The sequence below is a fragment of the Rana temporaria genome, chromosome 1, assembly GCF_905171775.1.
Source record: "Rana temporaria chromosome 1, aRanTem1.1, whole genome shotgun sequence".
Taxonomy (NCBI): domain Eukaryota; kingdom Metazoa; phylum Chordata; class Amphibia; order Anura; family Ranidae; genus Rana; species Rana temporaria.
In genome coordinates, this window is record NC_053489.1 from 58,592,933 (window position 1) to 58,606,366 (window position 13,434).

The following is a 13,434-nucleotide window of genomic DNA, read 5'->3' on the forward strand; positions in this document are numbered from 1 at the left end:
TGTGCAAGCAATGTCATTTAGCAAAACTGTTTAAAAAAAATTCTAATATATTAAAATAAATGAAAAACAAAAACAAAATGTAATTACATACAAACAAACACAAACAAGCACAGATGAGGCGCATGGGTATGTAAATGGCAATTGCCCAACACACACTGGGTATTGCCGTGCACACTGAAGTGAAAGGAAAGATTCATAGGTCACCATTTCTTGTTAACTCTAAGGCCGAGTACTCACGACCAAACATGTCCGATGAAAACGGTCTGCAGACCGTTTCCATCGGACATGTCTGGCCGGGGCCTGCCCGGGGACTTCTGTTCGATGGCTATACACACCATCGAACAGAAGACCGCGCGTAAACAATACGCGGGGCGTGTCCGCGGTGTCGACGCGTCGATGACGCGGTGTCGCCGCGACAATGACGCGCCGGCGTGGGCGGCCTGCCTTGAAAATGCTTCCACGCATGCGTCGAAGTCACATGGTACATGTCCGGGCGGACAGGTTTCCAGCGGACTGTTTTAAAGCAAGTCCGGGAAACAGTTGTCTGCTCAGAAACGGTCTGTCAGACAATTGTTTGCTGGAATCCTGTCCGCGCGGCTGTACACACGACGGAACATGTCTGCTGAAATTGGTCTGCCGACCAGTTTCAGCAGACATGTTTGGTCGTGAGTACGGGGCCTAAAATGATGACAGGCTTTTAAAGTCTCACCTATGGACAATTTTGAGGACAGTAATTTGCCACTTTTTTGTGGATGTGTGTATTTTTGTGGCTTGACATATTTGGTATCTATTTACTTGACACAGTCTCATCTCATCTTTAACAAAACATTTTGAGTTTGCGTTTTGTAAAAGAAAATTTGGAGGGTATTTTTTTTTCAGAAAATAGAAGATTTCTTAAACAGATATGCACATGTCTTTTTATTCTACAAATTCTTTCAGAAAATATTTATTGTTTTGGGTTGTTTGAAGTTCATTCATGTAAAAAGAATGTTTGGTTGTGTGTAAAAAATAAAAAAAATAAAAATCTGTGTTAAAAAAAAGGTGTTAAAGCCCAAATGACCTTTCTGTTGTAATCGGAAAAATAATTCAAAATTAATTAATAAATTAAAGTTCATCCAGAGAAAAGGTGTGCAGTTTGATGCAAAGCCCAGCTGGGACTATTTTCAAGCAAAGGCCATGCTTTACCAGGCAGGGCTGCACAACAAAGATCTCAAAGGAAGAGCTAAAGGTAAGTATTTGGTTTTCCCTCCTACCAGGCAGGGACATGCGGTGAGGTCAGTGACTGGTCAGGCACTGGCTAGTATCAGAGCCGGATAAACACAGGTTACATACGCCACGAACGTTAGAGAGCGAGAACAATAATTCTAGCACTAGACCTCCTCTGTATCTCTCAACATGTAACCTGCACATTTTTTTTAAAGTGTTGCCTATGGAGATTTTTAAGTACCGAAGTTTGGCACCATTCCACAAGTGTGCGCAATTTTAAAGCGTGACTACAAAAAAAAAAAATCGGGCTAACTTTAGTGTTTCTTTTTTTTTTTTATTCATGGAACAGTTTCTTTCCCAAAAAAAAAATGCACTACAAAAATTGCTGCGCAAATACTGTGTAACATAAAAAGTCGCAGCGACCACCATTTTATTCCATAGGGTGTCTGCTAAACAATATATAAAATAAATGAAATAATAAAATGTTTGGGGGGGTTCTGAGTAATTTTTACATGTAGGAGAGAAGTGTCAGAATTGGCCTGGGTAGCAAGGGGTTCATTACCATAAGTAAGTAATATACAAATAATTATTATATATTATTTTTAAGGTACTTTACAATATTTTCAAAAACTGTGCTCAAGCAGGTAACTTAAAGCGGAACTTCAGTTATTTTTTCATCTTTCCATCTATTAAATCTTCTTGTTGTGGACATTAAAACATTTTTTTTCTGCCAGTAAATTCCTTATACAGCCCACTTCCTGTTTCTTGTCTGGAAAAAAAGCACAGGCTTATGACATCATGCACAACTCTCTCTCTTACACTCTTGAGAGTTTTCCAGAAAGGGAGGAAGGGGCAGTGAGTCACAAGAGGGTCAATGAGAGCTGCAGAGCTGGAGGTGTGCCTCTGTGTGTCTGTGTAAATCCAGGATGAGAACAGGCAGCAGCTTCAGCTGCCCACAGTTAAAATGGCTGCAGCCAGACTTGGTGGAGGGAGATTTCTGCAGCATATTTGGCAAGTCCAGAATCACAGTATATATAAAATAATATGCAAAGTGGTTGGAGGGAAGCTTCAGAATGGCAAAGATGTTTTTATCACAAAATTACATGAGCAGACTGCAGTTCCTCTTTAACGGACAAATTACTGAAGTTTGAAGTTATAACTTCAAACCAGTAATTTCACAGTATCTAGATAAATAATAAATTATTATCTTATAACATATTGCATAATAATATATGATTTAGCTTGTACCTTTTCAGCAGAAAATTCTCATTCTCCCTCTTAACTGTGTGAGAAAAGCATGGGATTGTGGGTAAATCTCATACCCATAAACACATGTTTTTCCCTTGTAGTTAGGAGGGCTGGGCTGGAAGGGAGCATGTGTCTTTAGACACATGCCCCCTTCTATGAGACTGCAGTGAGAGGCATGCCTCCACTGCAGCATTTTAATTCGACAGCTTGGGCCAATGATACTTTACCATTGGTCCAAGACTCCAAGCTGTCCATTGAGCTCAGTGCCTCTGACAAGAAGCAAGGAGAGGCACTGTGAGCTCATCCTCTCAGTCTACTGCAAACAGAATGTGACAGCTTGTATTTAAACTGGCTGCTCTGTATGTAGCTTCTGCGCAAAGAGCCCCGTATCTCCGGAGCCGTAGATGATAGGCTCAGTGCCTCTGACAAGAAGCAAGGAGAGGCACTGTGAGCTCATCCTCTCAGTCTACTGCAAACAGAATGTGCCAGCTTGTATTTAAACTGGCTGCTCTGTATGTAGCTTCTGCGCAAAGAGCCCCGTATCTCCAGAGCCGTAGATGATAGGCTCAGTGCCTCTGACAAGAAGCAAGGAGAGGCACTGTGAGCTCATCTTCTCAGTCTACTGCAAACAGAATGTGCCAGCTTGTATTTAAACTGGCTGCTCTGTATGTAGCTTCTGCGCAAAGAGCCCCGTATCTCCGGAGCCGTAGATGATAGGAGTCCTAAATTGACCAGTGGTGGGGTAGGGCTTCAGCTACATACCCCCCAAAAATTCTCTTTTTGGTCAAGCTATGGCCCTCGAAGTCGATCGTTATTTTTATGTTCATGGCAGGTGAGGCTCTGCCTCCACTGACTGAACGTCCCTGCTACCAGGTATGTTTTCCGATTTCCACCCTGAATATGTTTCTGGTCATTCTCGTCCCCACCGCTCAACCCTTCTGGACCCCTACTGAGTACTTTTGACCATACCTGCCCGTAAGGAACTTTTTCTGATTTTCTACAAAATGATCCATAAATTCCTGAAGATATTTCTCATCCAGGGAATAGGTGGTCACTGGATATGGACTTGGTTGTCGCTTGTAACCTGAACATCAGAAACAGTTTTTTAGTTATATGCACTATTACTTTTTCCATAGATGACCCTGCAGACAATAAGTCATCTATCTGTTAAATTACACCCTGAAAATGCATATAATATTTCTTTCTATGGCAGGCGCTAGAACAAACAAGGAAACCAACAAAAGTCAAGACAGTTGTTTCAGCATTTTTGATCAATCACTATCCCATATCTGGCCATCCAAAAGTGGCCCTGGGTTGTCTGTACACAAAACTCTATAAAAGAAAGGACAATATAGTGCACATACCTTTCTGGTTGCCCATTTGTTCAAACACAGGTGCTTTGCTTCTCCGTAACCCCTGCAGGTATTTGATCTATTGGGTAGGTGGAATATCTGAGTGAGTGAATTACTTATATAGCGCTACAAATGCGAACTGAAATGCCACAAGGCGCTTGGCATCCGTTTTCGTTCAGTTTAGCCCTCAGAATAGATGGGTCTTTAGTTTTTTTCTGAAGGCCTGGTGATCAATTTCCATTCGGATATTAGTTGGTAAAGCGTTCCATAGTCGAGGTCCTTGAACTGAAAAACAACGTTCTCTTTTGGTCTTATATCGGGCTTTGGGAATTTGTAATCATTTTTGGTTAGATGATCTAAGAACTCGATTTGGGTTTTGTTGCTTTATTTTCTCACTTAAATATAGGGGCACGCTTCCGTGTACACATTTGTGCGTTATGCATAAGGCCTTGAAAGTGACTTGTTCCTTTATGGGCAGCCAATGGAGGGATCTCAGGGACGGGTTGATTGGCTCCCAGGGTTTTTTCCCTGTTACCAGTCGAGCTGCCATGTTTTGGATGATTTGGAGCTGGTCGAGTTGGTACGAGGTAAAGGGCATTTGCATAATCCAATCTGGAGTTAATGATTGACCCTACCACTACCGCTGTGTCTTCTTTAGGGATGAAGGGATATCTGTACCCCCGTTGCACACTGTGGTTTCTCCTACTAGCATACACATTGTAGAGATGTACATGCCACAGGGAGAAACCACAGTGTGTGGCTGGAGAGCAGGTATTCATACTTGAAAATATGGAATATTTGCAGCGGCCAGGAAGAAGCAAAGCAATGGTGTTTCAGGAAAAGGAGTTTTGGAAAGGTATGTACTGTATATTGCCTAATCACAAATTACTCTGTGGCTACAAGGTCACTTTAACCGCTTAAGGACCGCCTCCTGCACATTTACGTCGGCAGAATGGCACGCCTGGGCACATGCACGTACAGGTACGTCCTCTGCTAGTGCCCAGCCGTGGGTCACGGGCGCGCGCCCGCGACCCGGTCCGAAGCTCCGGGACCCGATCGACGCTGGAGTCCCGCGATTGGTCCCTGCAGCTGAAAAACGGGGAGAGCTGTGTGTAAATACAGCTTCCCCGTTCTTCATTGTGGTGCTGTGATCGATCGTGTGATCCCTTTTATAGGGATACACAATCGATGACGTCACACCTACAGCCACACCCCCCTACAGTTAGAAACACATATTAGGTCATACATAACCCCTTCAGCGCCCCCTGTGGTTAACTCCCAAACTGCAATTGTCATTTTCACAGTAAACAATGCATTTTGAATGCATTTTTTGCTACGAAAATGACAATGGTCCCAAAAATTTGTCAAAATTGTCCGAAGTGTTCGCCATAATGTCGCAGTCATGAAAAAAAAAAAAATCGCTGATCGCCGCCATTAGTAGTAAAAAAAAAAAATAATTAATAAAAATGCAATAAAACTATCCCCTATTTTGTAAACGCTATAAATTTTGCGCAAACCAACCGATAAACGCTTACTGCGATTTTTTTTACCAAAAATAGGTAGAAGAATACGTATCGGCCTAAACTGAGGAACAAAAATATTTTTTTACATATTTTTGGGGGATATTTATTATAGCAAAAAGTAAAAAATATTGCATTTTTTTTTAAATTGTCGCTCTATTTTTGTTTATAGCGCAAAAAATAAAAACCGAAGGGGTGATCAAATACCACCAAAAGAAAGCTCTATTTGTGTGAAAAAAAGGACGCCGATTTTGTTTGGGAGCCACGTCGCACAACCGCGCAATTGTCTGTTAAAGCGACGCAGTGCCGAATCGCAAAACCTGGCCGGGTCCTTTAGCTGCCTAAAGGTCCGGGTCTTAAGTGGTTAAAGCAAACCTACTTAAAGAATATGTAAATCCAACATTTCACATTTCTGATATGTGCCTGCTGTACCATGTACTTGTATGAAAAAGTATCCTGTTCTCTTTAGATTGCTTCCTTTGTGTGAAATACCTGGTGTTCCTTTGTTTTTCTATTAAACTGACCACACTAGGAATTAGAGAAAAGTGTGGTCAGTTCTCTAGCTGTGCAGACTTCCTGATAAACGCCCCTTGCACAGCCAATCACTGGCAAAATCAGTGTGCTGCTGTTTCTCCTCCGCTAGCTCTTATGAAGCTGAGAACAAAGGATATGTGATCATTTATAGAAAATGTTTATAAATTTATAGAAAATGTATAATGTTTTTTATATCTATACATAAATATTTTGCCTTTCATTTCTATTTTAAACTGAATGAATTGTTGTACAAGGTAAGGGTTAACATATATTTAAAGCCCTGCTTATTAGCAAACACCAAAATGCCTTACAATTGTTATGGACTACAAAAAGCTCCCCTGTGTGCTTCACATAAACTAATTTCACTTTTTTCTTTTCTTTTTTACTCATATCTGTCTGGACAAGAAGCAAGTACCATGGGGATATCCCAAATTTATGAGCCCCTACATGTAGCGCTCAGCCCCGAAGGAGCCACTGAGAATACATAGGTTTTCCAACAATAAAACAGAGACTGCCATCCACAACCAACGTTCCATGCACACCGATAATACACGCGCAGTCTAGGGGATGTCTTTTTAGAATTTATTGCTGAGTAACTTGAAAGTGGTTGTAAACACACTTGGCCCTACAGGTAAGCCTTCCTGTAGGTGCAAGTAATATCTCCTTAACCTACATGGTTAAGGAGATATTTGCAGAAAAGACTGCACCAATGCAATGATCGTGCCGTTAATGAATGGGACCGTGCCGTCCCTGAAGGCTCCCACGCGCATTCGCGGGGGTAACGTCATCGCTGCTCCAGCCAGTCACAGCGCCAGAGCAGTGATACCCGGAAGTCACTCTGGGTATCATGGCGGAGGAGAGGAACGAGGGTCGCTGCGGGGGCTTCGATCTCAGGTAAGTATTTCATAATGAGCTAGTATGCTATGCATAGGCCGGCGTAGGTGGAAGTGGGCGTGAGACGGACGTACAACTTACGCGCACATCGCGTAGCCTGCGTCGGGTGCACATACGTTCGTGAAACCGCGTATTTCCCTCATTTGCATATTTGAATAGAAAAATCAATGGGAGCTCCACATGCGTCCAGCCTAAATGTGCGCCCACGCTACGCGGGCGTAGGCAAGTTACGTCGGCGGGATGAAGCCTATTTTTAGGCGCATCTTAGTTTGTGGGTCCAGCGCACAGATACGACGGCGCACATTTCCACTTACGTCTGCGTATCTTGTTCTACGTCGGCGTAAGTGCTTTGTGAATCCAGGCCGTAGTGTCTGACTGATTATTTTACACTTTACTGTGCACCACACATCCCCCCCCCCCCCCCAAATAAAGAGATCCTTTCACCAGGGTACCTTCACACAGCACCAACACAATTGGAGCTTGACCCCAGGAATTAGACACCGAACTTGAAGAATCCAGGCCCAGTCCTTTCTTCCTGACACCCTGGCAAACCCCTTAGGCCCCTTTCACATTGAGGAGTTTTTCAGGCAGTACAGCGCTAAAAATAGCGCTGCTATCGCGCCTGAAAAACTCCTTCACTGCAGACTCAATGTGAAAGCCCGAGGGCTTTCACACTGAGGCGATGCGCTGGCGGGAGACAAAAAAATCTCCTGTCAGCAGCATCTTTGGAGCGGTGAGAGGAGCGGCATGTATACCGCTCCTTCACCGCTCCTTCCCATTGAAAACAATGGGAAACCGCGGCAATACCGCCCGCAATGCGCCTCTATAGAGGCGCATTGCGGGCGGTATTAACTCTTTATCGGCCGCTAGCGGGGGTTAATACCGCACCGCTAGCGGCTGATACCCACGGCAATTCCGGCGGTATAGCGCCGCTATTTTTAGCGGCGTTATACCGCCACCGCAGCTCCCGCCCCAGTCTGAAAGGGGCCTTATGGTTGCCTGCCAGCTCAGGGTCAGCTATAATCCCCCCTTTCACCGCACAGCCAGGTGTGCAGCCCAGTACTACACATTGTACGCGGCATGAATGCTGAGGTTTTAGTTTCAATACCTGCTGGTGTTGTATTTGTTATTTGTGTATTGTCCTTGTAGCAGTTCTGGTCAAATGCTAGGTGTAAGGGATTACTAACCAAAAGGCAAAATGTTCTATGTTTTCTTCACTGTATAAATTCCTCCTATTGAATGTACTGGATAATGTGTCATATGGTACTGTCTGGCAATGTAATGTTATGCAATTCTATAATAAAGTTCTTTATGGGAAAAAAAAGATAAATCATTTTGCTGTACACCCACCTGGAAGTGTTCCTTCTGTGGACTGCAGAAACATTCTCACTTCATGTCCATTGTTATGGAGGATCTGGGAGATCTGATCCATTAGAAGGTAATGACTCCCACCTGCAAACACAAACAATGAAAAGCTCTTAGGCTTGGTGATTTTTGCCTTGTAGCACTAGGCACAGTGGTTCAAACCCCAACCATAAGAGCCGGTTCACACTGGGGCGACTCGTCAGACTCGTTGTCGCGTCCCATTCTATGCAATAGAACCGTTCTAATGGGAGCGACGTAAGTCGCTCCGACTTAGAAAAAGGTTCTTGTACGACTTCGGGGGCGGCTCGGGGCGATTTGCATTGACTTCTATACAGAAGTCATTTTGCTAATCATCTCTGAAGTCGTCTTCAGGATGACTTGCAGAGTCGCTGTCATGATCTGTGTCATGACTCTGGTCACCTGCTGGTGGCACTGTTCTCTTCAGTAACAGGGGTGCAGTTCTGGTGGCCTCCAGCAGGTGTCGCCCAATACAGATTTGCACAGGTATTTAAGCCCGCCCTAAACTGGAGTTCAGGGCTTCAGTATTTTGCTTGTCAGCTTTACCCTGTGAGAGAACCTTGAAACCTGAATACCCTGACCTGTTTTGACCCGGATTGGACCTTGACTATTCTCTGCCGTCTCCTACCCTTGACCCCTGCCTGCTTATCGGATTTGCTGTTGTCTCCTGCCCCTTGACCTTGGCTTGCTCTCACGGACTTCCTCTGATCTCTCCAACTCCTGAGCCACGGCCTGTGACCCGGATTTGCCTTGTTTCCTGTTGGTCCCTTCTGGACTTACCTGCCTGTTCCTGCCTGATCAACGACTGTCTCCAGTCCTCTGCACCTGCCCTGTTTTCGTCAGCTGCACCAAGTCTGCCTACCAGTTCCCGGCAACGGTGCCTCCTTGTGCCGTCCCTCCTCTGTTCTAACTCCAGGGAGTGGTCTGCACAGGGTCGCAAAGGTGAGCCGCCCTCAGCATCTCGGCCTCGGTGAGTACTTACCTTAATGGTCCTGACAGTCGCCCCCGAAGTCGTGCTGCCGCAGTGTGAACCGGCTCTGACTCTATCTGCATAGAGTTTGCATGTATTCCCTGCACTTCTGCAGGTTTCTTCTGGCACTTCAAAAGATGCTGGTAATTTGCCATAGCATGTGTATGTATGTGAGCAGTGGTGGCCCGTCCATTAGCGGCGCCAGAGCGCCACCCCCTCTATCCACTGCCGCCACCCCCATGCTCTATCCATGGCCGCTATTTTGACAGAACCCAGCCACCCCCTATTCATGCGTCCGGCCCCTTTCAGGATGCTAGGCACATGAATTACAGCCAAAAGGGGTGTTTTTTTTAAGCACCTGATTAGAGCCATAGGCTCTAATAGGCTTCAAAATAGGGTGGGCTTGTGGCGCAGAGCATTGCGCCAGGAGCCCACACAGGTGTTACAACAACAAATGAATATTCGCTATTGAAACACTGACCCTCAATATGGCCAATCAGAAGTAGTTCTGAGACCTGTTTTCTGATTGGCCAAAAAGAAAAGAGTCCCAATTTGCCACGAGAAGGAGGGAGGAAACGGAAGCTGCAGCGATGCCCATGGAGAGCAGGGGAAGGGAAAGCCGTCTCTGAGCAAGGGAAGCTGCCCACCATAGATGCACCAGACCCACCCGACTGACTGTCTGGGGGGGGTCACTGTTTGCCAGCCCCCCCAAAAAAATGACCACCGGCCACCACTGTATGTGACATAGGGACCTTAGACTATAAAGCTCCTTAAGGACAGGGACTGGTTTCCATGTACAATATATGTACTTTATGTATAGTGCTGTGCAAATCCCCCCCAATCCCCCCTCCTAGCCCATCCAAATTTTCCCTCCTAGGTTGGCTCCCCTGCGCAAATTGCCATTGCTGTACATAGGAGCTGATGCATGTGCCTGGCGGCAGCGATGTCTGCTGGGCACCCACGATTGATTCTGAGAGACAGAACGGGGGTCTGTCAATGTAAACAGACAGATTTCGGTTCTGTCAGGGAGAGGAGACAGATCTACTGTTCATACTGATTATGAACAGTGATTGGTCTGTCCTAACAGAGGGGTGCAGAGGAGAAAGAAGGTACATCGGCAGAACACATGAGCAGGGCGTTACAGTGGTGGGGCATAAGAGCAGGGGGAACAGATGTGGGGCAGATGTGCTGGAGGTACAGTGGTAGGGCAGATGGGAAAGGGGGTTACAGTGGTGGGGCAGATGAGCAGATTAGTTCAGTTTTAGGACAGATGAGAACATGGTTCAGCGGTGAGACAGAAGAGCATGGGGGTACGGCGGTGGAGCAGATGTGCAGGGAGGTACAGTGGTAGGGCAGATGAGAAAGGGGGAACATTGGTGGGGCAGAAGAGCAGGGTGATACAGTGGTGGGACAGGTGATCAGGGGGTTACAGTGGTGGGGCAGATGTGCAGGGGGGTACAGTGGTGGGGCAGATTTGCAGGGGGTTACAGTGGTGGGGCTGATGAGAAAGGGGGTACATTGGTGGGGCAGACGAGAAAGGGGGTACATTGGTGGGGCAGATGAGCAAGGTGGTACAGTGGTGGGGCATAGGTACAGGGGGATTACAGTGGTGGGGCAAATGATCAGGGGGTTACAGTGGTGGGACAGACGAGCAGGGGGGTACAGTGGTGGGGCAGACGAGCAGGGGGTACAGTGGTGGGGCAGACGAGCAGGGGGGTACAGAGGTGAGGCAGAGGAGAAGGGGGGTACAGAGGTGGGGCAGATGTGAAGAGGGGTGCAGAGGAGAAAGAAGGTACATTGGCAGAACACATGAGCAGGAAGTTACAGTGGTAGGGCAAAAGAGCAGGGGAACAGAGGTGGGACAGATGTGCAGGAGGTACAGTGGTGGGGCAGATGAGAAAGGGGGCTTCAGTGTTAGGACAGATGTGCAGGGGATTCCAGTGGAGGGACAGATGAGAAAATGGGTACATTGGTGGGGCATATGAGAAAGGGGGTACATTGGTGGGGCAGATGAGCAGGGTTACATTGGTGGGGCAGATGAGAAGGGGGTACAGTGAATGAATGAATGAATGAAAAACTTATATAGTGCGGCACATGCGAACTAAATCGCCTCTGGGCGCTCGTTGTTCCTGTCTCTCTTGATATCAAAAGAGATGAGTTTTGATCTTTCTTCTGAAGGTCAGGTGGTTTTCCTCCAACCGAATGCTGGTTGGTAAAGCATTCCATAGTCTGGGACCTTGGAGTGCAAATCTTCTTTCTCCTTTGGACTTGAATTTGGCTTTGGGTATCTGGAGCAGATTTTGGTTGGTGGATCGCAGAACGCGATTGGAGTTGTGAGCTTTTTTTTTTTCTTTTCGCATAGATATTGCGGAGCAGATGAGCAGGGGGTACAGTGGTGGGGCAGATGAGCAGGGGGTACAGTGGTGGGGCAGATGAGCAGGGGATACAGTGGTGGGGCAGATGAGGGGGGGGGTACAGTGGTGGGGCAGATGAGCAGGGGGGGCAGTGGTGGGGCAGATGAGCAGGGGGTACAGTGGTGGGGCAGATAAGCAGGGGGGGCAGTGGTGGGGGAGATGAGCAGGGGGTACAGTGGTGGGGCATATCAGCAGGGGGGACAGTGATCTTGGGGCTGATCTGAGGCATGAGAGTGCAGGATGTTAATTTCTCACTAAAGTTTTTTACAGAATTTACTTTATTAAAAAAAAAAAAATCCTCTTCGTGATTGAGAGTGAATTTTTTTTTTTTTTTTTTTTTTAAATAAAATTGGCACACTGTGCTCAAAGGGTTGCCTACCCCTGCTTAGAAAATAAATGTAACCACTGATTACATGGTAAACAATTGTATTATTGTATTGTATCTCTTGTTACAAAGACAAATGACTTTCCTCTGCTCCTCAACTCAATTTTGTGATCATAAGGTGGTACTTTAATACTGCCCATAATAAAATAACATTTGTTCAGAAGAGAAAATAGGCTAAAGAACCTTAAAGCGGGGAGTTCACCCGAAAAAAAATGTTTAACATTAGATTGAGGCTAATTTTAGTAAGCAGAATCGGGTGTTCTTTTTAAAATGAATGCAGTACTTACCGTTTTAGAGATCGATGTTCTCCCGCCGCTTCAGAGTATGATCTTCGGGACTGGGCGTTCCTATTTGATTGACAGCCTCCCGACGGTCGCATACAGCGCGTCACCAGTTGCCGAAAGAAGCCGAACGTCGGTGCGGCTCTATACGGCGCCTGCGCACCGACGTTCGGCTACTTTCGGGAACTCGTGACGCGCTGTATGCAACTGTCGGAAGGCTGTCAATCAAATAGGAACGCCCAGTCCCGCAGTCCATACCCGGAAGCGGCGGGAGAACATCGATCTCTAAAACGGTAAGTACTGCATTCATTTAAAAAAAAACACCCGATTCTGCTTACTAAAATTAGCCTCAATCTAATGTTAAAAATTAATATTTTGGGTGAACCTCCACTTTAACCCTCCAAACCCCCCCCCCCCCAATTGGCACAAAACAAATGTACATGCAGAACAAATGTATATTGTAAATAGTTAACCCCACACTAAGGTTGAAAAAGCAGAAACTGCAAACTTTGCAAAGTTCTACAAACACTTTGAAAATATGATAATGAATTAAATGCAGTTCATTTCTGGGTTGCACATTGCTCAAAATAGCAGATTATGTCTAAAAATGCAGTTTTACTGGATTTGCAAAATACCTAAAATTTCATGAACTATGTCAAAGTACATAACACATAGGACATAGGCAATAAAAAAAAAAGGTATGGGTAATACAAGAATAGTTTTTAATTTTCCGTCTCCATAATTCAGTAGAATTTAACATTTTATAAACATGTTATATAGAAAATACTACAGTATATGTAATATATATGAAATAACTCACCAATTAAGCAGATTGTCAGGATTTTGGCCCCATCAATAAAGAGGAACTGCAGTGCAAAGATCAGAAGGATCCCAGCCTGCTTCTTACATGCAGCCATTGTAGTGAGGAATCAGAAGGAATGGACTGAACTCTACACTGTACAGAGATCATTGATAGAACTGAGACTGGGAGGGGCCAGAACAGTAGCCACACCCCTCCTGGCATTATGCCATTTGACTCCAATAGTTGAACTGAACCAAATGAAATGTGTTCTTGGAAAAAAGCAGAGAGAATAACTATTCTCACAGTGCAAAGTCTGAGGCTGTAGAGAAATTGCCTTGTACACACAATCGGTTTTCCCGGCGGTAAAAAGTCTTCCGGGAAAACCGAGGGGAAAATCAAGAATCTGCTCAGTAGCTTTTTTCCCCTACACACGGTCGGGTTTCCC

The 13,434-nt window shown here is 45.5% G+C and overlaps 1 protein-coding gene across 2 annotated transcripts in view; it reads right to left on the bottom strand.

The window, feature by feature from the left end:
- LOC120927562 (UDP-glucuronosyltransferase 3A1-like) overlaps positions 1–13,151 on the bottom strand; it is a 35,960-nt gene extending 22,809 nt beyond the window's left edge. The window contains exons 1-3 of one of the 2 annotated variants that reach the window (XM_040338329.1): positions 13,008–13,150; positions 8,105–8,206; positions 3,424–3,538 (exon numbers count right to left, since the gene is read on the bottom strand). In XM_040338329.1, the coding sequence (XP_040194263.1) occupies positions 3,424–3,538; positions 8,105–8,206; positions 13,008–13,104 (314 nt within the window). In that variant the 5' untranslated portion in view covers positions 13,105–13,150. Of the gene's footprint in view, positions 1–3,423; positions 3,539–8,104; positions 8,207–13,007 lie in introns of both variants that reach the window. The other variant, XM_040338337.1, reaches the window with a different exon arrangement.
- Positions 13,152–13,434: the final 283 nt, after the last annotated feature.